This window comes from Chlamydomonas reinhardtii, chromosome 4, assembly GCF_000002595.2.
Source record: "Chlamydomonas reinhardtii strain CC-503 cw92 mt+ chromosome 4, whole genome shotgun sequence".
NCBI classification, from domain to species: Eukaryota; Viridiplantae; Chlorophyta; class Chlorophyceae; order Chlamydomonadales; family Chlamydomonadaceae; genus Chlamydomonas; species Chlamydomonas reinhardtii.
Window position 1 is genome coordinate 1,988,384 of NC_057007.1, and position 22,595 is coordinate 2,010,978.

General features: G+C 60.3%; 5 protein-coding genes across 6 annotated transcripts; 1 reads left to right on the forward strand and 4 right to left on the reverse strand.

Annotated features, from left to right (window-relative positions):
- Positions 1–28: 28 nt before the first annotated feature.
- Positions 29–4,179, reverse strand: CHLRE_04g218650v5 (uncharacterized protein). Its single transcript, XM_043061844.1, has 9 exons — positions 4,048–4,179; positions 3,665–3,818; positions 3,463–3,531; positions 3,179–3,351; positions 2,881–2,943; positions 2,254–2,382; positions 2,009–2,088; positions 1,668–1,731; positions 29–1,439 (listed from the first exon to the last, which is right to left on the reverse strand). The coding sequence occupies exons 1-9, from the start codon at positions 4,105–4,107 to the stop codon at positions 1,257–1,259; spliced, it is 975 nt and encodes a 324-aa protein (XP_042925196.1). The 5' UTR covers positions 4,108–4,179; the 3' UTR covers positions 29–1,256.
- Positions 4,180–4,227: 48 nt separating this feature from the next.
- Positions 4,228–5,679, reverse strand: CHLRE_04g218700v5 (uncharacterized protein). The gene is made up of 3 exons (XM_043061845.1): positions 5,537–5,679; positions 5,364–5,450; positions 4,228–5,285 (listed from the first exon to the last, which is right to left on the reverse strand). The coding sequence occupies exons 1-3, from the start codon at positions 5,576–5,578 to the stop codon at positions 4,929–4,931; spliced, it is 486 nt and encodes a 161-aa protein (XP_042925197.1). The 5' UTR covers positions 5,579–5,679; the 3' UTR covers positions 4,228–4,928.
- Positions 5,680–5,795: 116 nt separating this feature from the next.
- CHLRE_04g218750v5 (uncharacterized protein) lies at positions 5,796–9,889 on the reverse strand. 2 transcript variants are annotated; one of them, XM_001692204.2, is made up of 6 exons: positions 9,552–9,889; positions 8,728–8,862; positions 8,349–8,490; positions 8,000–8,071; positions 7,644–7,754; positions 5,796–7,368 (listed from the first exon to the last, which is right to left on the reverse strand). In XM_001692204.2, the coding sequence occupies exons 1-6, from the start codon at positions 9,633–9,635 to the stop codon at positions 7,268–7,270; spliced, it is 645 nt and encodes a 214-aa protein (XP_001692256.2). In that variant the 5' UTR covers positions 9,636–9,889; the 3' UTR covers positions 5,796–7,267. The 2 variants fall into 2 exon arrangements, with proteins under 2 accessions (XP_001692256.2, XP_042925198.1); XM_043061846.1 differs by having other exon boundaries at positions 8,728–8,850; positions 9,552–9,849.
- Positions 9,890–10,787: 898 nt separating this feature from the next.
- CHLRE_04g218800v5 (uncharacterized protein) lies at positions 10,788–15,539 on the reverse strand. The gene is made up of 8 exons (XM_001692205.3): positions 15,251–15,539; positions 15,014–15,118; positions 14,712–14,814; positions 14,338–14,464; positions 13,810–13,939; positions 13,107–13,241; positions 12,759–12,829; positions 10,788–12,487 (listed from the first exon to the last, which is right to left on the reverse strand). Exons 1-8 carry the CDS (start codon positions 15,359–15,361, stop codon positions 12,376–12,378), a joined length of 894 nt encoding a protein of 297 aa, XP_001692257.2. The 5' UTR covers positions 15,362–15,539; the 3' UTR covers positions 10,788–12,375.
- Positions 15,540–15,652: 113 nt separating this feature from the next.
- CHLRE_04g218850v5 (uncharacterized protein) lies at positions 15,653–22,104 on the forward strand. Its single transcript, XM_043061847.1, has 11 exons — positions 15,653–16,030; positions 16,235–16,327; positions 17,026–17,116; positions 17,670–17,761; positions 18,117–18,236; positions 18,554–18,640; positions 19,000–19,104; positions 19,387–19,451; positions 20,216–20,309; positions 20,854–20,920; positions 21,066–22,104. The coding sequence occupies exons 1-11, from the start codon at positions 15,809–15,811 to the stop codon at positions 21,125–21,127; spliced, it is 1,098 nt and encodes a 365-aa protein (XP_042925199.1). The 5' UTR covers positions 15,653–15,808; the 3' UTR covers positions 21,128–22,104.
- Positions 22,105–22,595: the final 491 nt, after the last annotated feature.

Sequence of the window (22,595 nt, forward strand, 5' to 3'; positions counted from 1 at the left end):
TTGCGACCTTCGCCTCGGCGCCTCCGGTTCATCCTACACGTTACAGCATCTACAGGTAGAGTCACAAAGACTGATTCAAAAGCCCAATGGGCGCGCACGAGCCAGGGCGAGAACCCTGCGCCGACATAACCATGCTTGCAGGCCAGGTAGGGTTGCCACAATCCTTGAAAGCACGATCCAATTCATGATACGAAATTTCCAACTTCGTGCGCGACACGCCCTGGCAAAGAGTTCTCTTATCAAACGGCGTCCGGAGGGCTGGGGGCATGAGTGGGATGCAAAAGAGGGGCGTGGCGGGCCAGCTCGGAGGGCGCCGTGCACTTGTCGATGTCCACCGGGACAAAGCATCACCCAATTTAATAAATCTCGACTTTCCCCACGTTTCCCCAGGCCCAGATGGCCGCCCGCCCTGCACACAGCTGGAAGCACGCACGCACGGTGCTTCCGAAAGTATGTCGTACGTGTATGCCTCCTGATGCGACAGGGAAGCGAACCGACCTCGCACCACGCACACACGGCCTGGACTCTCCATGCACTCCGTGCCTCCATGCAGACCGTGCACTCCGTACTTCCTGTAAACTCTAAACACCTAATCTCGAGCCACCCCCTATAGACGTTCACGTTGAAGCTAGCCACTCGCACACGGGACAAACTTAACGGCGCAAACAATCACTTTCCGGCGTTAATCACGTAGCACAAACACATACTACATCGCCTTAAGCCCAAAAAGCAATCACTGTGTGCATGCACGCATGCCACACACGCACGCGTGTACGAATACGGTACCAGCAAGCCGCTCTGCCTAATCCAGAACGACTACACAAGCATACACGGTTCAGCCCCCTCGGGGCTCCCAAGCAATCCCAGGGGCACAACCACACATCTGCCCGACAACAAAGCCTTGCTTGCGGGCACTCTAACAGATGCCACGTGGCCTCGCGTCAGTGCAGCTGTGCCAGGCGATCGGTGGCGCCAGCACCACACACGGTGCACTGATAGATACAAGTTCTTGGGCGGCGGCACATCTATCCCTGTCCTCCAGCCCCACCACCAGGCCACCACCAGACCTGCATCCGGCCGCTGCCGCCTTATGCTCAGAAACCCTGCCTAGCTGGCGCGCTGCGTCAGCAGCCATGCACCCGATGCACATACGGCATTGCACCCAATGCAACCTGGCCTGGCCGGCCCGCCCGACCGCCGCCGCCGCCACATCGGAAGCCGCCGTCTCAGCAGCCGCCTCGTCAACGCCGTCGCCATCAGAAGCCGCCCAGGTTGAAGGCGGCGCGGGTGCCTTCATAGCTGGTCCAGAACACAAGCTGCCAGGGCCCCAGCCGCGCCCAGGTGGGCAGGAAGCCCTTGTAGAGGGCCAGCAGTCCCTCGGCCCGCACACTGCGCACCAGGCAGTCCAGAGAGGAGCGGTACTTTGGGGCGGCCGGATCCTGGCGGGGCGCGGGGGGGGGGGGGAATGGAGGGGTAGAGGGAGGGAGGGAGGGAGGGGAGTTGTGTGGAGGCAATGGCCCAAAGGGATGGGCATTAGGAGAGGAGGATGGACGGGCGAGGCGGATCACCAGACGGATAGAAGATGGCTGGCTAGCAGGAGCATGCGCTGGGCTGAACGGCACCCATTCAATCCCACCCACCCACACAACCTCCCGTAGAACACCCACCTGGCTCATCATGCGCGTCTTTACCACATCCGCGGGCACCGACACCACACTCGCGAATAAGCCGCTGCAGCACGGGATGGCACCGGACATCCAGTTAAGAGCAGGATCATAGCCGACGGTGCATGACGTTGCGTGGGGGGCTGCAGGGGCAGCCGGCATGCCTGCCGCAGCAGCGGTGCATGCTGAGCGCTTCAGCGCGGCCCAAAGGCCGACCCTTTCTTGTGTGCTCGGAGAACACAAGGCAAAGTCTCGCGCGCATGTGAATGATTTGGTGCGTGTGTTACAGATAGCATACGCACGGAAGGCCGCTTGTAAGGCTGTGGCGGTGTGCTCGCCCCCACCTGCACATGGACGCTGCGGTGTGTGTCCCCAAGTTGTCCCGCCCGCCCGTCAGACCACTGGCCAACACCAGCTGCTTGGCCTGTACATGGATGGCCGGCATAACGTAGAGGGCACATACGCCGGAATGTTAGCAGGGAGCACAAGGCAGGCATATGCGGCGCACACTGGTGTAGGGTGGGGTACTTCAAACCAAGCCCATGTAGGGCCCATGCACACACGAACACACGCAAAACTCTGAGCCCACCTGGTCGTAGGTGGCGAGTTCACCCAGGTTCACCAGGGCCGCGCGCTGCACCGCCGGGCCGCCGCCGCGCCACAGGCCCGCCATGCCGCCCTCCTGCGCCACAATCTGCCGCAGACAGTCACCCATGCCCTGTGACACGGACACGACGAGGCAATGGCAGCGCGCTTGGCAGGTCCGCAGCACACACCAGAGACAGACATGAATCAGACAGCGCAATAAATATAGCAACAACAAACTCCACGCCCAACCATCCGCCACCCCTGTCGCGACGTAGCAAAACTCCCGCCCACCCGCCAGGTACCCTTCCAAGGTGGGATACGGGAGACACGCGTGGTCTTTTGGGGGAAAGTGACAAGGAACCAGCATGCTCGCTCCGCTGAGATGTTCGCTGTAGATGCAACCAGGCCGACATACGTCGAATGCCTTTTTGCATGAACACGCTGCTGTTCCTTGCTTTCAGTTAGCCGCTAATGGCATGGACACGCGGCGAGAGTCACTGTTTTGTTAGTGTAAACGCGCAAAGAGTCTGGCCTACATGAGCACAAACGGAGAATAGACATCACGAAGCTTCAGGGCAGCGGGCCGTTGCGATGGGGCCCTTCCCGTCCGTCAACCCAAGCCACTGACCTTGTATCGCGGTGCTGGGATCTTCCCTGACGCAACAAGCCGCCCCTCCGCCTGAAGCCGCACCTGCGGCTCAACAGGACGCACGAGACACGTCAACAGGTTTGTGCTGTAGCTGCCCCTGTCCACAGTCCACTGTCACATTTAATTTCCCACCATCTATAACGCCAGGTGTCTGCCAGTGCCCTTGAAGTCCCCACGCACCTTAAACCTTGTCACATCCCCAGCCCCAACCCTAGCTTGCGTTGCGTTTTTTTCAAGCACGTCGATAATAGCCCCTGCCATCCATTAGTTCCCGTACCTTCACCAGGTCAGCCGGCACCGCTACAGCCTGGCCCACCGCCCCTGCTGTGAGCCCCATCAGCAGCTTCGCACCCAGGCCGACGCTGTTACCGCTGCTGGTGCTGGTGCTGGTGCTGGTGCTGCTGGTGTTGCCGCTGCCACTGCCACTGCTACTGCTGCCAGCGCCCGAGCCTGCAAGGAGCATGGCGTGTTCGGGCATACGTGTAGCACGCGATAGCAGGTAGGTCTTCATCACCTCACTCAGCGTTTCCTTATCGCCATTTGTCACAGCGTCGGACTCACCGGACGTGCCTGAGCTCAAGCCGCCGACGTAGCTACGTCGCAGCTGCTCGTACACCGTGATCCGTGTGCCTGCGGCGGGCCCCACACCAGGCATGTGATTTATAGCTTATGGCTGTAGGACCCAAACTTGTAGACGCGCGCGTTATCCGAGTGCATGTGCTAAACAGGCACCGTTGGCGAACACGCACGCGCGGTGCCGCACCCGTGTAGAAGATGTGCCGGACCAGCGCGGGTGCCAGGCCGGCGTACAAGCCACGCATGCCCTCTCGACGGATCAGCTCCGCCGCTAGCCTTACAGCGCCTTTCGGCTTTGGACCTGATGACTTTGGGCTGGAGCTGGCCGCGGCGAGCTCCCCCTGTATAACAGGTTCGCGAGGGGTCTCATGCCGGGGCGAGGCCGGGGCCCCTGGCGCTGGCCTCGGGTGTCCGGGCGGGGTGCCAGACGACAGGGCATCGCAGGGAGCATTTTCATCATGTGCAGCCATAAACCATACTACATTCCTCGCGCCCGCTCAGCCGTCCAACGCTGCCCGACTGCAAGCGACAATGGTCGCGATTGTGCCATCCTTGCAGATGCGTGCACACCTGAAGTTGCAGTCTGGTTTTCAACAAGTCTATCGGATATGTCACCCCTTCAGCAACCATCGCGGCCGAACATGTCAGGCCAAGCTTCAGTGCCCAGCCCCTAAGCGACTGTTGCGGCTGTTCGCTCTTCATACTTGCGGAGTCGATGATATTTTGAGTCGATGATATATGATTCAATTCATCAGCGTCGGCTTACAAAGAAAGCGCGAGGGAAGGACATCCAGCTTGCATCGACGGCACGACCGTACCACACACCCCGCCACTGAACTGTCACGCAACCCCAGCTACCCGCACCTGGACTTGGCAAGCTTTCCCACATCAACTGATTGTAACATAAAAGATCAGACAAGTGATTCCTCCGCCCATCCTGCTGCACTGGTGGATGCGTGGCCGTGTGCACTTTCACGGCTTTCCTTTCAACCGCCCAGTGCGCCGACGTCCCTTGCACGTCACTTATCATGAGCTACCTCTACGCTCTCTGCCGCGAAATGCAGGATGCGGGATAACTTGCAATGCTCTAGGCAATCTTAATTCCTACGAATGCTCCTGTACATACGCACAGGGCGCACTCACGAATTCATGCCCATCCACCGACCGTGCGCTCTCTCGCTCGTGGACCAATGCCTTCCAGCTGCACAGCACTTCAGCACGTGCCGAGCATGGAGGGGTAGCTCTCATAACACTCAAACAACAGAACCCAAAACTTTGCAAACTTGTCAGCAATAACAGATAAACGTCAGATGTGACACGGAGAGGGGAGCATGGCAAGGCAACGGACGTGCCACACTGCCCATACATCCGCGTGCAGTCAAGGCCGCCATCAACTCCACGACCGGCAACGGCACACCACCTGTTCAGCAAGCTCCTTGGGCGTCGTGCGCTTAGGGGGCCCCTGAGCCAGAACCGGAACTCGAGGCGGAGGCAGTGGGGTCCTGGCCAGGTTTGTGCCGGAGCGTGATACGTCCCTTGGTGAGGTCGTAAGGGCTGAGCTCCACCGTCACCTTGTCGCCCACCACAACCTTAATGCGGTTCTGTCGAATTTTGCCCGACAGGTGCGCGATAACGCTGACCCCGTTCTCGAGCTTCACCTGGAACATCCCGTTGGAAAGGTCCTTCAGCACCTCGCCCGTGATGTCCACCATCTTCTTGACCTTCTTCTTTCCAGCACGAGGCGGAGGGGTGCCGGCTTGGCTAGCCACAGCCTGAGCAACCAGGGCGGAGGCATGCTGCACAGACGCCTGCAAGCAAGCGCCATGAAAATAAAGGTTTGTTCAGCACATCTAGCAGCTACCAAAGCATTGAATCCATCCCCGTACCTGCTGGGTCGGGTGGAGCAGCGAGCGGACCGGGCGCACTCCAACAGGAGGCCGCACGCTCGGGACGAAGCACCGCGCACCAGAGGCCTGCCAAGCATCGCAATCAGTTTTGTCAAATGTCTGGTGGACGCCCGCAATGTCTGCCAACGGAGCCCAAACCTAAATCGGCTCACCGGCGCCGCTGCCCGTCGCTGCTGGAGGCTGCAAGCACGCATGTTTGTGTTTGGATATTAAAGTATGGAAGAATGGGTTCAAGTCAAGCACAGCCGAACGCAGGCGGTGTGGTATATGGGTGCGTGCCGAACAACGTCTCATCATGGCCATCCAGGCGCGAAGCGGGAGCACGAACTCCCTCCGTTTGCGCTCCGCGAATCCGGCTCGCGCTCTGCACCAAGCCGGGTTGGATCCTTGCGAGATCACCCGTGACGAACTAGAGTAAACGCCTTACAAAGTAGAAAGCTGTCTGCACCTTCCAATCCAGTCCATCGGTGCAGCCCTTCAGGCCCCCACGCAAACTAACTACCAACGTCTCTACATGTGCGTGAGAACCTGCACGTTGCTCGTGCCGTGTGACGACCGTTAGCGCACATGGGGACTCTGCCTTGCCAGCTAAATGGCCCACAACACTCAGCTCTCCCCGTGGCCTCAGCCTCGCAGCACCGCATCATGTATCCGTGCAACCGTATGCCAAATGCCCTCATCTCATGTTCAGTACTTATATGATGCAAATGATCTGTCACTGCAGCACAGACGAACATAAATGCAAGCGCGGACACAGTGAGTATGAGGCCCGGGCCCTCTAACATACATCACACTCATACACTCATCGCCCACCCGCCCGCTGCCGCAACTCGTCCACGAAGCAGCGTCCTGGGAAGTGCGATATCTTATTACGAAACGTGTACATATGCACGCCTGCCACACAACTAACACACGCACATGACGCACACGGACGCGGTGCGTACCGTGCTGCCCTCCACGCCCTCACAAGCCAGCATGTGCCTCAACCCGGCGCAACGCCGCTGCATAACACCCTCCCGGAAGCTGCCTGCTTCGGGTTGCGATCGCCGCCTCCACATCGATTCAGCCAGCAGTGCGCTTCAAACCGCCGACGCAGAAGAACATCCAATTTCGCAAGATGCACGCCAAACGGCACAGCCCGCCTCAGCTGCCGTGTTGCCAATTTGCCATGAATCTAAATGCGCTTAGTCAAGCGTGCCCCCAACCCTTAGCAGTGCCCAATCATGCATGTTGCGTTAAGTGTCCTGAAAGCTGTGCATAACAAGTTTGCATCATATGCAGCATCAGCCACGCGCCCAAAGGATTCCTGGAGTCGCGGCATCGAGGGCGGGCGGGACCTCCAGGCCCGCCCACCCGTGTGCCCAGCCGGCACACGGCCGCTGACGTCACAAGTGCACACCTGCCCCATTCCAGCCCTTTCCATACTCACAGACACACATGCACACGAGGCCTGTGCGACCCGGACAAACAGCCACACATCTGCATGGTGTGGGATTTTTTTGTCCGCCCGCCACGAGGCCACGCCCCAGCAATGGTACTGGGCCACAGCCGCCATAAGGGCCCCCCCCCTTTGAATGCCCCACTACACCACATGCCTCCAGCCCCCACCGCCACCATCACGCCAGCACCCAAAGCCACTCCGATACATTCGTTCGCCCAATCGCTGCCGGCTACACAGGCTGCTCTGAGCCCGCCCCCCAGGGCTGCCTCCAACGCGCGACGCAGGCTGCCTGACACCGTGATCGCCGCACGCGTTAGCACGCACGCACGCCCTTTGCCCGCGCAGGCGCGCACCTTCCATCTGCGCTAGCCACCAGAAGCAACATCGTGGCGCAAACGCCTCATCCCAGCGGCGGGCCCGCGTTGATTTCCGCCCCGGTGAGTTACATGATTGTGCAGCACGCTGGCGCGTCCTGCCCCGCCTCTGCGGGCTTGGACTGCGGCGTGGTGGCCGCCTTCTCGATCTTCTCCACATCCACCTTGCCTGTTGTTGTGATGGGCCCACGTGAGCGGCGGCAGGCGTAGGTGCAGGCGCAGGTGATGGTGATCGTGCAGGTGCAGGTGCAAGCGCGGGTGCAGGTGATTGCCCAGTACAATGCGAACAGGAGCCGAGTTCGCAGTGCAGACTGCACAACCACCAAGCTCAGCGCGTGCGCCGGAGCATTCGCCCAGTGCATATTCGGAGTCGCTGTCTCCCTAAATCCCCAACTCCCCACGTCGCCACCGCCCACACTTCCTCCCAACCACGCCGCCACCCACCCTTGTATCGCTCCGGGTCGAACAGTGGCCGCACGCCGATGAGCACGCCCGCCGCCTCGTCAATCAGCTCCTGTCCCACGCCCATCTCCTTCAGCGAGTCCACAAAATGCCCTGCGCCGCGCGGAGGCCAGGCCAGACCGGGGAAGGAACCGGGGAAGGAGCCGGTCAGAATTGCATACAAGTTATCGCAGGGGGCGAGTTGGTGGCATGAACAAGGCACATCGCGCTGCATTCGCTGCCAGGGTTCCCTGAGCTAACCGGTGTCCGCAGAGGTCGTCCCGTTTGCCCTCGTAGCCCCGCCGGGGCGAGCCACAGACGCGCAACCGCCCTGCGTTTGGTGCTGGGGCGCGACGCACCTGCCACCTTGTCGAAGTGCGTCAGATTGAGCCCCCGGTTGATGATGAGGTGGGCGTGGCCCATCACGATGTCTGTACGAGGAGCAGGGCAGCGCAGCGCAGCGCACGGCATGGTGAGGTGGCAGAATACAGCATGCACGGAGACGACTGACATCCAGACCGCAGCCCAGCTACCCCCGTTACGCGTGTGCCCAAAAACCCGCCATCCGCAGCCCCCAACCCCGCCCCATTCGCGCCCCATTCCCGCCCAATTTCCATGTTGCCTTGACCGCGCCCGCGCGTCGGCTCCGCCAACGACACCGCTCCCCAACCACACCGCTCCCCGAACAACAGCCGGCGCCGGCCCCACCTTTGCCGTGGTAGTGCGTGGTGGCCCCGAAGGCGTACGCAAGGAAGCGGTTCTGCTTGGCGATGAGCGTTACCATGTCCACTCCCCGGAAGAACGGCTCCAGGTCTGGGTCGTTCATGAGCTTCTTGTAGAACACATCCACCTACATCAGTTCAGTGTTTTTTGTGGTGTGCGGGCATTGCAGAAAGCAGCGACGCGGCATGGAGTAAGAAGCTTACACGCGCCTGCAGCGGCCCTGCCACGCTTGCCCAGGTCTAGGTCTGAACTCTGAAGATGCGCTTGTGCACCTACTACCCCGGCCACTACTAGTACGGCAGCATGCCAACGGGCACGGCCATCAGTGTGAAGGGGTCCCCGGCCGCGAAAGCCAGCAACCCACCGTTGCTGCCACAGCCGCTGCGCCGCCTAGCTTGGCGTGCAGGGTCGAGCGCGTGGTAGCGGCCGACTTGCTCTGGCCCGCGCTGGAGACAGAGCCATTGACGTTGGCGGGCGCGGCATTTGCCTGTGGGGTAGACTGCATGCAAACAGATGCATGGTGAGGCCGAGCGAGAGGATGGGGGTGGAGATGGAGGATAAACAGGATGTGCGTGCGTAAGCAAGGCGGGTAAGCGGTTTGAGCTGGCTGCAAGGTGTGCCCTGGGGCATCCATGCTCGACACACCATCCACACGCCGGCGCTGCAGGGACCCGCCCAGGGGCAGCGAAAGGCCTGCGTGCTTCGTCCTTCCTCCCCTACAGGCCCGGCTACAGAACTGGGATCGCGAGTTGCCCGACAACGCTGCTGCTCGTGGGAGCCCTGGGTCCTCAAGCGATGTCTATGCGTGCCCTGGCCAGCGGGCTCCAGGCCAAAAGGCGGACAGCCTGTGCCCTCCAACTTTACCGTTTACGCAGCCCTCACACAGTTCAGGAAGTCACTTCGCAACACTCGAGAAAGCTTGAGGTATGACGCAGAACCACTAACCCCTCGCAGCGAGGTCGGCCTAGCTGATCACGCGTTTGAACACAAAGCCTGCTGGCGAATAAGTGTGCTGTGAGCCATAAACACTTTCACGGGCCCGGCTGCATGTCTACTTTTGCCATCAAGCACCTGCGCTGCGCAGGCCAGCGCTGGCCTTGCAACAGCTCGCAGCAAGCCCATATCATCTAGCCTAGCTGCGGTGCTTGACTTGGGATTCTCCGCTCAGTATCTTGTGAGCCCGCTCACCTTCACACCGTCTCCTTGAAGCTCGGCCCCATACAGTGGGTTGGCACCATTCCCTGGAACTGCACCGTTATTAACTGCTGCCATTTGTGCAAGCGGCACGCTGCGCTCCTCGAGTTATTAGGTTGCGAAATGCCTTTTCGAACCAGCCCCGTGCTCTTACGGGAGCTCCCCACTGACTGTACTGCTTGATAGAGATAGACAATAAAGGCGCGGGGTAGCACTCGGCGAAGGGCCGTTGAAACCTTTGTGATTGTTGTTCTTTCGCAGTTCCGGCCTTAACAAGCGGTAAGCGGCAAAAGATATGATGCGCAATAGGAAGGCAAGCGGCTGCTGGGTAGGAAACTAGGAGCCCCCATGTGTGGAGAACGGAGCCCAGGCTGGCCCCATGCAGGACAGGGGTGGCACCGCCAACAGTCTCTCAGCAGTTCCCAAAAGCATAGCAGTTTGCAACCGCTTAAACTGCCGGACTGGCAGGGTAAGTGGGGCGCATACCGAAGGCTGTGAGGCACGCGGGCAACAAGGTTTTATGGTTGGGCCAGGGGGGTACGAGAAAACTTTTGGACCCCACAACCCGAACCCCCCTCCGAACCGACCGACCGACCCCCCACCCAACGTACACCCGCTCCAACCCACTCAACCCCCTTAAGATCTAAGCCAGGTAGGTGTCAACCGACTGCTCTCGGCGAGCTCTACAATTGTATACCTCCAGTTCAGAGCATGTCTGGCAGCCATGCCACATGCCACTGTGTCCATGGCCGACCACCGACCCTACTGTGCGACTGCGGGGGTGTGCGCTGAAGCTTGCAGTTGCACTCGTCCATATGATGTTCGGGATTGTGTGCTGGAAGAGATTGGTCAAGTTTCTCCTAGAGTCATGTGAAGCATCTCGGGATCACCGTGACGCGGTCAGCCAGCAGCAGCCTTGTCGCCAGGACCCACACCAAGCCTTGGTCCGTACGAGTTCGCGTCAGCTCATATAGTCATCATGATATCAGTGAGAGACGCTCAGGTGGAGTTGACTTTGGATGCCGATGTGGACGGACATGCCGCCGCATATCAGAGGCCAAACGATCTGCAAATACTCTAGTATATGCATGCTGATGTGTTCTAGTACTTGTGCTATTGGTCAGAGCTTTCAGATGGGCGTTCTGAGCGCGGAGACGGCATCTGGCATCCCACCCACGTGCCGCGTGATGAAACCTTTAGGACCCCAAGACCGAGGACCGGCCCACCTGAACTTTGCAAGGATTACACTGATTTAAACTCTGTCCAACAGCGAGTTCTGAACGCTCTCGCCAAGCTCTTTCCATTTGAATCATGGGCCATGGGGTCAGTTTCCGGCGGAACTACCGTACCCTCCCTTGCCAGGTTGTCAGTCTCCCAGAGTGCGCATCGCCGCATCTCCTCAGTCCTTAGCCCCAACGCCATCAGGACTGCAGCCCTGGCAGTTGCAGGGGGCCACCGGGCCAGGTGCCCGCGACTGTCGGCGGCAGTAGGCAGCGATTGCACGGTGCAGTTGGATAACAGAGTTGCTGTCCAGAACTTGGCATGGTCGTGCGGAAGCGGAGATACTCTCTCGTTCCCTCGCAGCCTCACTACTCTGCTCACCGTTCCCAAGACCGCCCCCGCCACCGTTTCCCTCACCGTCCCAACAAAGGACCTGCGCCTGGACTTCTGGGCTCAGCCTACACCACATCACATCCATCGTCTGAGGCCACCCCTGTCTGAGGCCGAATGTAAATTTGGGATAGCCTCAACTCGGGGACAGAGCCGGGGGCGTTTCGCACAGGCGCCGCCAGGCCAAGCTCAGCCAGCCACAGCATACATCTACATCTGCCGCTGACTCCCACACAACACACACACGGGGCGGTGTAATGTCCTCTTGAATTGCCATGACAAGTGCAATCCTATGCGTGGCCTGCCCGCCTACCGTCCATCCATTCCGCACAGCAGCTTGCATAGACCCATAGCCGAACAGCCAGATTAACCATACACACGAGTGCCCTAAAAGCCTGAGAGCATGTCGAGCCTCCCATGCGACAGCAGGCAAATTCTGAAGCGTAGCCAGACCTCAAGAAAGTACGTGCCGAAGTCGATATCTACCTTCCATCGGATTCAGCGTAGTGCTGCTCCGACGAAGACCGTATTGCGCCGGGCTTTACTTCTTTGAAATTAGAAAGCATTTCAAGCATTGCATACCACAGAGCCACACCCAATCAAGTCTGAATCTGAATCCTGCCGGAAGTTCACTCGTCTCTGCGTGATACCGCCATTGCCTATCGCACCACGTCCCAATAAGTTTGGTTCCCACCTTTGTAGGCGGCACACATAGTTTGGCAAAACTGCTCTGACAGTCAAAGGATCTAGACTAACATCGTACGCGTTCAATCATCACAGGCACATTGCATTCGTGGCTGTGGTGCCATAAGGGGAGCACCAGTCCTCGGTGTGGGCCTTGCACTCTACAGGGCAGCCACTGCTCCCAGCCCTGGCTCACAGGTCCTGCGTTGACTCACACCTCAAGCGAACTGGCCCCTCCCAGCATGCCGCAAGCAAGTCCAACCTGACAATCTCAATGAGCGTAAACATGTCGCACACCAAAGTTGATTTATCCAAGCAAGCACCCTGCCAAGACCGACAGCGCACGCAGACATGTAAAACCGCGTACACGCATACATACAATCACGCCTTCTCAAGGCCCAGGGGAACCGCCCTCAGCCACGCTCCGCAGACCACCTTAGCGATGCTCACCGCTGCCGCCCTCCCAGTGCCCCTCCCTGCTATCGACCGCACTACAGAGACGTGGCCCTTCAGCGACGTGGCCCTACAGCGACGCCGCCCCCCCTGCTGCGACCTCCCCCGCCGGCGCTGCCGCAACCGGCTCCGAGGGCAGGTCTGAGTGGTCCGACTCCGACTGCCGCCGCTCAAAGAGGTACCTGCAGTCCAGGACAGGAATCTCCTATAAGCGCCATACGGTACGCCCGCGCTGCAGCCAACCCCCGCGAGGATCGTAGATCGAGGATCCTGCAGTTGACCCCGTTAGCCAATTTGTAGCTCCTGGCTGCGCCGCGCTCGCTCATACAGTTATGCTGCGAAGGAGCGACACCGCCTTAGTATCTCACGTGCCCCCTCACCACTCGCCTTTGCCCGCTCGCCCTGGCCCCCGAACCCCTGTCCGCCCACGGGGCCTCCGAGCGAGGCACTCACTTGTGGCACCGGAGCAACGCGATGGCGGACGCGGCCGTTTCCTGCTGCACGCCAATCTCGTCCAGCACCGCCTGTCCGAGTTTGTGGAGTGTGTGCACACGTGAAGAGGGTCGAGGTTCGAGTGGTATACGAGGCAGCGCACATGCACTGAGCAGGCCACACGCTTCTGTTGCCGGTGCCAACCCCGCAGCCCGCTCGTTGGACCGTCCAATGTCCAACCCCCCACAAGTGTAGCGCCGCTGTTTCCTAGCGCCGGTCGCTGGCCCCGCACCACCTGGCTGCACCCTGGCTGTGTCCTTTCCCTCCATTATAACCGCCCTTTCCCTCCATAAGGAACTCCCCGCCCACCTTCATGTGCTGCAGCAGGATGTCGAACTGGCCCACGCCGAAGCCATGCTGTCGCAGCTGGTCGCGCTGGCTGGTGAGCAGCGTGGAAGAGGCGAAGCGCGCCTTGCCGCCCAACGCACACGTCAGGAATTCCAGCTGCAATGGCGGCAGGTGAAGGTTCAGGGACAGGGTCGGCCGTACAGGTCAGGGGCGCAGGGTCAGGGGAGGGTTATGTGCCCATGCCCAATGATATAGGCCCCAAGAGGGAAGGAGAGTGCTGTAGTGGTTGTGGCATGCATGTGTGTCCGGTGTGGTTTGGCAGCACGCACACATGGGGGTGGAGAGGCGAGAGCGCAGGCATGCAGGCAGCACCACACACCCGACCTTGTCTCCACCTTCCCACCTCTCCTTTCACCCTCTCCTCTCAGTGGAAGGTAAAGCGACCGGGACAGGTTCGGGACGTAGGGTCACGGGCAGGACCCGAGCGGTACGGTGATGACCAGCAATTGTGTGTATGTGCTTTGAATGCCGCAGGCACAGTGCACAGTTCCTCCCGCGGACAGCACTACACTGACACCACCCTCTGCTCCACTCCACCTCCCCTCTCCCTGCCCAGAGGCGTTCAGCGCGTACCGTACCGTGCCGTATCGTACCGTACATGAGCGGTTGGAATGGAAACCGTCCACCGCACTGACCCAAACCCACCGCCCACGCTTCCACTCACCATGTGTGTTTTGAGCTGCTGCTCGTTGCCCTCGCTGAACAGCGAGGCGCAGCGGCCGTCGCCCCGCATACGGTTGTACAGCGACTCCACCGCGGCCGACAGCGTCTCCCAGCCGCCCATGCTCTCGTACCTGCACGCGTACGGCAAGCACACGTGCAGCACGTGAGTGCAGCACGTGGAGCAGGGCCCTCCATCGTACCGTGTGCGGTGCTGCGGTGCCATGTCTACCGGCACAAACAAGCGGGCACGGCCGGGGTGCGCCCCACGGTGTAGCGGGCGGCATGTGCCACGTGTACTAGGGCTGCGACAGCACGCCTCAGCAACTGACACGCGTCATCTCACGGCCACCACCATCACATCCCCCTTGCAACGCCCTCCAACCAAAGCTGCCGTTGCCGCTGTCGTCCACGTGGCCGCGTGCCGCCTGACGTCCTCAGCCTCGACCCTCCCAACTCCCAATGCCCAACCCCATCCCGTCCTGTCCTCTCCCATCCCGTCTTCCTCCCCTTCGACCCCACCCAGACTCACACGCAATAGCTGGCCGACGCGCGCCGCCCGATGGAGGTGGTGTGCACGGGCAGCCCGGTCGCCGCCTTGAGCAACTTGAGCTTAGCGGGGTTGAGCGGCGCGCCGCTCCGCGTGGACCCCCCAGCGCCTGTGCGTGATGCGGCGTGGCGGGGAAGGGAGGGGAGGGGCGGTGAGTGGCGTGGCGTGGCTGGCGGGGTGCGGTGTGGTGAGGAAAGCAAGGGCGGTATGCGGGGAGTGTTGATACCGTAGATGGGCGTGTCGTGTGCGCAGCCCCATGCAAGGCGTTGCGCGTGGCAAGCCCCTGGCATACCCCTGGGAAATGGACAAACCCAGATGCAAGTGCTATGAACTTGATTTTGCAGGGATGTTCCTACCGAAGGAGTCGCTTGGCGACGGCCCGGATAACCCGCAGAGCGTTGTGAACACGTCCACAACGCTCAGGATGTCGTCTATAAGCCCATCTGGCAGCTGCTTGTCCTGTGATATGCAGTCCGCATAAGATAAAGAGGCTTAACGTGTGTTTAGGTGTCATGAAGGCAGGAAGGTTTCCGAAGCTGGAAGAGAGTTGGCCGGGCAGCGGGGTAAGACGGCGGAGCACGTCCTGTCCGAACGTGTCACGAACGGACGAGCAAGCCGGTCCCATCAGCTGCCACGGCCCCGGCCTTTGCAGCCGCACCTCTAGACTGGCGATAAGTGACTCCGTTGCTGCGCTGATGGCTGCCGTGCGGTCCAAAGCACTGGGCGTCCCGTCGACCTTGGGCATGCTGGACGTGCTCCCATTCTGCAACAAACACGGCGTTCCAAAATCAGCATCATCATACGCATGCAATGATGGTTAGTTTATCGTTCTCCGCACAGTGGCAAAGCATCCGTGCCGCTTGTGCCGCATTGAAAAGGTCCGGGCCACGCTCACCGCCTCGTGAGCGTGTGCTAGTAGCGTCTGTGTAGCAGGATTAGAAAGCAGGTCTTCTTGCCAGCTGTTTACGGCCTGGCGTAAGGCACCTGCTTCGTCGTTGGTGCTCATTTCCTCTCTACCGGACCTATGTACCTATGCGAACGACCTGAAGCAGCTCGCAGAAGGCGTCTTATCGTCGTGTGCGGTCGTTTGAGCGTTGGGCGGCTTCAAGGTTCGGAACCGAATTGCGCAGCCGGTGAAGCCAGAGGGTAGGCGATGAAGGAGCAATAAGCTGTGCGATTCATCTCTGTTTTCGCAGCCCTTGCAAAACCGGCCGGGTGCGAGAGTGCATCTAACCGCCCCATGCAGCAAGAAACCTCATGCAGCAAAAACAGCGACATTTGCGCATTGGCAATGTTCAATTATTGCGCAGCGCGTCGAGGCTCCAATATTGACGCTCTACATCCCACATACCCTTAGTTTTGCGCCGCCGTGACAGTCGCCTGTTTCGGCGCTTATTTTCTCCACCAACGTGTTCAGTTGTTTGTTAACATTGCTGTTAGCAGTCCGCCTGTAATGGTGAAGGCCGCAGCAAAACCGGGCAAGAGCCCTGGCAAGAAGGGCCGGCCGAACGCGGATTCAGATGACGATGCCGGCCCTTCCACTAGTGGTAATGTCGGCAAGGACAATGGCGCCGTCGCGTCGAGGCAGGGCGCCAGCATCGGCCAGCAGACCAGCGGCATCCGCAACAAACAGAAGCGCGGCGAGCTGTACCATAAATTGAAGCATCAAAAGGAGGTGTGGTGCAGACCCATGGGGAGAGGAAGGGCGAGGGGCAGGGCGTCCAGGGGCCGTGCGGGATGAGCGTGGCTCTTCGTCGCCTGCGGGGTACAGTGGACCCGCTGACACACGCTAGTCAACAAAGCGAAGCAGTTGCGTGAGCTGTGTGGCAGCCTAGAAACTTGCTGCCTCACACTGCCAAACATGCAAACGGTGCTGCAGAAAGTCAAGGCCAAGGAGCGCCGGAAAAAGCAAAAGGAGGAGGCGAAGGCGCTGGAGGCAGGGCTGGAGCCGCCGCCGAAGCCCCTGCAGCACGTGAGTGGGTCCTGGAATCTGAAGGAAGCTGAGAGCTGCTGTGTTGGAGCCAGTCCGGAGCTCCTTCATGTGATTTGCGGGGGGCGGGAATGGAAGGGAAGGGGCATGAGGCCTGCTGGTGGGGACGCGGGACCATGTCCGCTGTGCACAGCAAATGGGCGTCTTTGGACGTCTCGGAGGCGTTGTTGCTCGGCTGGACCCGGGCCTTTAGGGGCTCGGGATTCGGGAACAGCACAGCAGCGCCGAGACCAAACCTAGCCAACCTTTCAAAGCCGGGTGTGCTAGCCTGCTAGGCTGCTAGCCGAATGGTGCGTGCACCGACCGGCCTCATCGCTTCTCGGCTCGTGGAACTGCCAGGGGTTGCAGTGCTGCATACTGGCGTGCTGATGTGGATGTGCGGTATTGGCAAGGCGCTGACAGGCGAGAGACGCAGGCGCCTGCGCAGCAGGACTTCCCGCGCCCTCGCTCCCGCCCATGTGCCCGTGCTCAGCTTCGTGCGTCTCAGCTTCCCCCTTGTTCAGCTTTGCCTGCTGCCCGCTACACCCCACAACCATCAATCAACACCGGCGCACACCGCCGGTCATCACACGATGCCCAGCGGCCACCGCACATCCTCACAGCGACATCCCGTATCCTTCCTCCGGTCCCAGTACTGACGCGTGCTGCTTTGTCTCGTGATCACCAAATCATCATCACAGACCATTGACAACCAGCGCGAGGCGGATGACACGATGGTGGACCCCACGGATGAGGAGATCATGGCGGATGAGAACGACGACGAGTTCGCGGGTGGGTGGTAGTGGCTGGGGGTGGGGGTGAGTGGTAGTGGGTGGGTGCCGGTGGGTGTGTGGGTGTGGGTGGTAGTGGGTTTGTGTATGGGTGGGGTGGGGGGTACGTGGGGGGTTGGGAGGGTGCGGGGAGGGTGGTAGGTGGGGGGACGTGCATGGGCTGGGTTCATGAGGCTCATTGGCGTGTAGGGAGCGGTGGTGGGAAGGAACAGTCGCGGGGTGTGGAGTTGGGCGTGTGGGGGCGGGGGCGCAGCCCAGACTGCGGGAATTGTCCGGGGAAGGGTGTGACAAGCAGGGGCGTAGAGGAGATGGGGCGCGGGTAAAGGGCGGGGGGGTTGGAAGGGAAGGGGTTGTGCCCTTGTGTGTGGCCCGGCGTGGTTGTCATGTGAGGGCATCGTGGTGGCATGTAGCGCGTGAGGGAAGGTGCAGGCTTACTGACGTCTGACGACAAGGGTGTGGCATTGTGGCAAAGGGCCTGCAGGATCCACGCCGCCAGCAAAGCCACAGCGACATCAACCTTGAGCAATTACGTGCGCATAATATGCTTCATGCAGCCCACTTCGCCAACGCGCGGCCGCCCAAGGTGCTCATCACCACCAGCTATAAGCCGTCCAAGATCATGTACACCTTCCTGTCGGAAATGCTGGTGAGTGCATGGGCATGTGGGCGTGTTTGCGTGCGCAGGTCAAGGGAAGTAGTTACCGTACGCATGCGTTTACGAAGGTCGTTATGGGGCAGCTTCGGATACGCAGATCGCGCAGACCCCGCATGCGCGAACCGCCATCGCAGGCCTTTCGCCGCTGCCCCGGCCGCGTTTCTGAGCCCGCCCACTTGCTGCTCCAAGCACACCCCTTGCCCCGCCCCACAATCCCCGGTGGCCACCCTTTGCACCCCTCCCTCCCCCCCCCCTCCTGCTCCATCCCCTCTTGGAACTTAATGGGCTCGGGCACGCAACCCCCACTCCGCCCCCTCCCGCCCTCCCTCTTTCCCCCTCTTCTCAGGAGCTGCTGCCCTGCGCCGAGTACTACAAGCGCAACGGCTTCCCGCTCAAGAAGATCGTCAAGTTCGCCGCCAACCGCGAGTACACCGACCTCATGGTGTTCAACGAGGACCGCAAGCAGGTGCGGGTGGCTGGGTGGGCGGCTGGGTGGGTGGTGGGGGGAGTGGGTGGGTGGGTGGGGGGGGGCGGGCGGGCAGGTGGGTGCATTCCCACGGCCACTGCTATGGCCCGTTTAGCTTGTACCGCGTTGCTGCTGTCCGCTGCCCCATGGTACGTGGTGTGCAGCCGCCAACTGCATATCAGCGCTCGCACGTGTGTGCTCGCACATGTGTCCCTCCTACCTGCTGCTCCAAAGTCATTAGCTACCTAGCACTTTCCGCCTCCTTCACGCACGCTCACGCCTCCATCTCACACGCGCCTCCCTGCATCCCTACACAGATCAACGGGCTGCTACTGGTGCACCTGCCTGACGGCCCCACCGCCCACTTCCGCCTGTCCAACCTCAAGCTGGGGGCGGACATCAAGGTGTGCGGTAGAAGCGGGAGAAGGGGGTCTTAGCGCGTCGTGAGGGTGTGTGTGGGGAGGGAAGGGGGGTATCCGTTTATGGGGAACGGGGCAGGGGCAGGGGCAGGGGGAGGGAAAGTCCGAATGGGGACTGAACGGTACGGCTTGGGCTTTGGCCATCAACCTGACCTGGCGAGTCCAGCGGCATGCACTGCCACTGTCAAAAGCATCCGGCTTACTTTCAGCAGCACCCATTCACGCACCGCGTGCACCTCTCCTCCGCCGCCTCTGTCCACTGCTCATTCGGCTTACGCACCTCTCCGTAACACTCCCTGCGCTCCCCCCCCCTCCGTCCCGCTGCGCTGCGCTACGCCGGACAGGGCCACGGCCGCGCCACGCAGCACAAGCCCGAGCTGATCCTGAACCACTTCGACACGCGGCTGGGCCACCGCATGGGCCGCATGTTCGCGTCGCTGTTCCCGCAGGTGCGCGTTAATGAAAAGAAAGCCCGCGTATTAGTGTGCGTGTGCGTTACGAAGCACAAGGCGTGCGTGCATGCGTGTGTGTGTGTGTGTGTGTGTGTGTGCGTGCACGCGAACGCGTGAAAGCTCCCGGGTGCGGGAGGTAGTGGAAGGGGAGATCGTGGATCAGGGAGGCAGTGGGGCACCGCAAAGGTTGTGGGCTAGGTGCTGCATGCGAACCAGGCAGGCCTGCCGCTGCCAACAAGCTTGTGCCACTCCTGCTCTCGCCTCGACCTCCCCACACAGGACCCCCAGTTCCGCGGGCGGCGAGTGGTGACCTTCCACAACCAGCGCGACTTCATCTTCGTGCGGTGAGTGTGCCGGCTGCGTGGTGAAGCACTCGAGTGGTGGATCTTTACCCAGATACAACCCTTGTACCGTGTTTTGACCCCGCCCAACCATTTTGCTCACAGCCCACCCCATCCACCGAAACTACCACCGCAACCACACCGCAACCACAGCCATGCGAGCAACGCCTCGCCACATTTGCAGTACTGTGTTACGCGATCTGTAAAAGTCTCGATATCAAATGTTACATATAGCAGCTTGCAAGTTATTTGACATGGTCAGGTTGCGACATGTGGACATGTGAATTGCGACATACGACATTGTGACATAATGCACATACGCCCCAAACGCATCCAAACCCGCCAAACATATTGTGGATGTATTCAATATCCCTCTGGTAAGCGTGGAACGCCGTGGCACACAACAAAACGTGTCACGGTTGCCACGGTGGTAGTGGCGTGGCGTAGGGTGCGGCCAGTGGGAGGAGCTTGTGGCTATGCTAGCGCAATGCACCGCCGCAAAGCTGGGAGATATTACTTGAATGAGCTCCAGGACGCGTAGGTATGCAAATGTGGGCGAGTCTGGGTATGTCGTATGTTGCTATGTCACATGTCGCATATCGCAACCTGGCCATGTCAAACAATTTGCACACAGCCATATGGCCAGAGCGTTGGCGGGTAGCGGCTCAGTAGATGCTGCTACACAGCATACTGATATTGCACTCGCTGCACACCCCAGCGCTGCAAATGCTGAGCTCCTGAATCACCACACTCCTGCACCTCGACAGGCACCACCGCTACGTCTTCGAAGAGAAGGAGTCGCGGGATCGCGCCGCCAAGGACCCCTCCAAGAAGAAGAAGGCGGTGGTGGCGCGACTGCAGGTGAGAAGGCGGTGGGGAGCCAAATGGAACCGGGGGGTGGGGAGCTGGGGAGGGGGTGGGTTGTTTGCACCCCAAAGGGGTGGGTAGGTACACGCTCAAGCCCAACGACTCGGCCCCAATGGTCAAAGCGTGACTTGCAAGGCAAGGTTGTCGAAACCAACATCAAGCGACGAGATCGAGATCCAGGCCAGCTCTAAAAGGTTGCGGTGGGGGTTTCACTATCGCCATACTACCAAGTCAAGCATGCTGAGATCCCATGATGATAGGAGCTGGAGGGGGCACCGGCAATGGCAATGGCAATGGCAATGGCAATGGCAATGGGAATGGCTCCGGCAACCAGGACCGACATGGGAAAGGGCGGCTGTGCAGGATGCGAAGGTAGACACTAGTCATCTGGCGGGGACGATGCAGGGGAGATGCGCGGGAGGCGAGGGCCGTCAATAAGCCGTGTACACCCAACGATTCGTGGTGCCGCTGACCACCCCACTGCTGCCGCTGCTTGCTCCCGCTGCAAACACCCGGACGCTCATCCTCGCCCGCACAGGAGCTGGGGCCGCGCTTCACGCTGAAGCTGCAGAGCCTGCAGAAGGGCACCTTCGACAGCAAAAACGGTGAGCGGTTTGACGGCCGACGGTTGGAAACATTTCCGTTGCGCAATGCTCCTCTTGCCCGCTGCCTGTACGCCGCCTGCACGCTGCCCACACGCCAGGGATGTATTAACACGGGCACGTGCGCTGCGTCCCTGCACACACACAGGCGAGTTCGAGTGGCTGCCCAAGAAGGAGAACAAGACCAGCCGCCGCCGCTTCTTCTTGTAATGAGGAAAGGCAGGCAAAGGAGCAACAGGACACTGTGGCCGGCGTGTGTGCGTGTGTGGAAGGGTTCCGTAGGGTGTGCCTGCAACCTTGGAAGTCAGGCTGTCTTCCTTGAGCAACCCTGGTAGCCCTTTGGCAGTTCGGATGGTGCAAACGGGTGCAGGGGTAGGCAGGGGCAGGAACACATAATGAGGTAGAACTCACTGGGTAGAACTGTTACAGTCTTATATTCATGCGTGTACAAGTTTGACATTCGTTCTTGCAGATGGGGCGCTACTGCAGGCCTTAGTAGGCATGTCCAGGGGAGGCATGTCCATTTGGCACGTCTCCGTTATGCTGTCAGGGGAATATGGAATGCACTGAGTGAAAGGTGAAAGCGGAGGCTCCAAGGCTGATAGCAAATACGGGTTGGTAGGCGGTTGGCCTGCGGCGGCCGTTGCGTGGTTGGCCAGCGCCCGATGACGGCCCACAGCTGCGACTTACCGTACGCACGGGCCATAGAAGGCTGTCCCACGTCTCTGCATAAGGGGCGCCGAAAGGTCTGCCACCCTGCTGCCGAAACCGGAGTGAACCAAAGAGCACTGAGAAGCTGTGCCAGATGGGTACGCATTAGTTCCGCAACACTCGTCAATGGGTCTGCGTCTTGGGGCCAGGTGCGGGGAGCCGCGCGCGGGAAAGCCAGGGCCTGCATATTAATTCAAGTAATTTGGCAACAGGACCCAGCATTCCCCAGCCATGCATGCAGCACGTCAATGGCAACACTCGTGTGCCAATCGTGTTCTTAAGTTGTGCACCTTGTCCGCAAAGCGCATAGCTGGAGAAGCCAGAGAAGCTGTGCCGGCTGTATGTGCAGGGCTGTGCCCGAAGTTGAAAGTTCCTGCAATCGTACGACGAGTTCCAGCGCGCCTTCCCCGAACGCTTACAGTGAGCAGCCATGTGCATTTCAGGGGAAGAGGCGGAGAGCTATTTCGGATAAGCCTGTGGCGGCCGTTGCTACGCTCAAGGCTACGCCCTCCCCCACGTCAAATGGGTGTGCACATGGCTGCTCACTTGATATTCGAAGCGTTCCTGGAGGCGCGCTTGAACTCGTCGTAAGATTGCAGGAACTTGCACTCCTGCGGGCACAGCTTCTCCAGCTCAGGGGTCTGCAACTAGCGGGAAGATCCAGGCGAAACCGGAAAACCGGAATCATCTAGCATCTGCTCGTCTACAAATACATAAAGCTGCATTATACATTGACGTTTACATTTTTTAGTTTTGCTTTATTTTTTGCCTCGACGAAAGATCTCGGTCTGGGTGTGCTGCTTTTCGGTCGGCGGGGCAAGGCACGTGGGGAACTTGGTCGCAAAGGGTCGCAAGACAGGTGCGGATGTGGGGTCTCGGCTTGGGTCTCGGTGGGATGTGGGTGGGGTCTCGCGCCGGCTCACACTCTTCACACTCTTGCACAGGCTGTGTTCTAGGGCCCGATGTA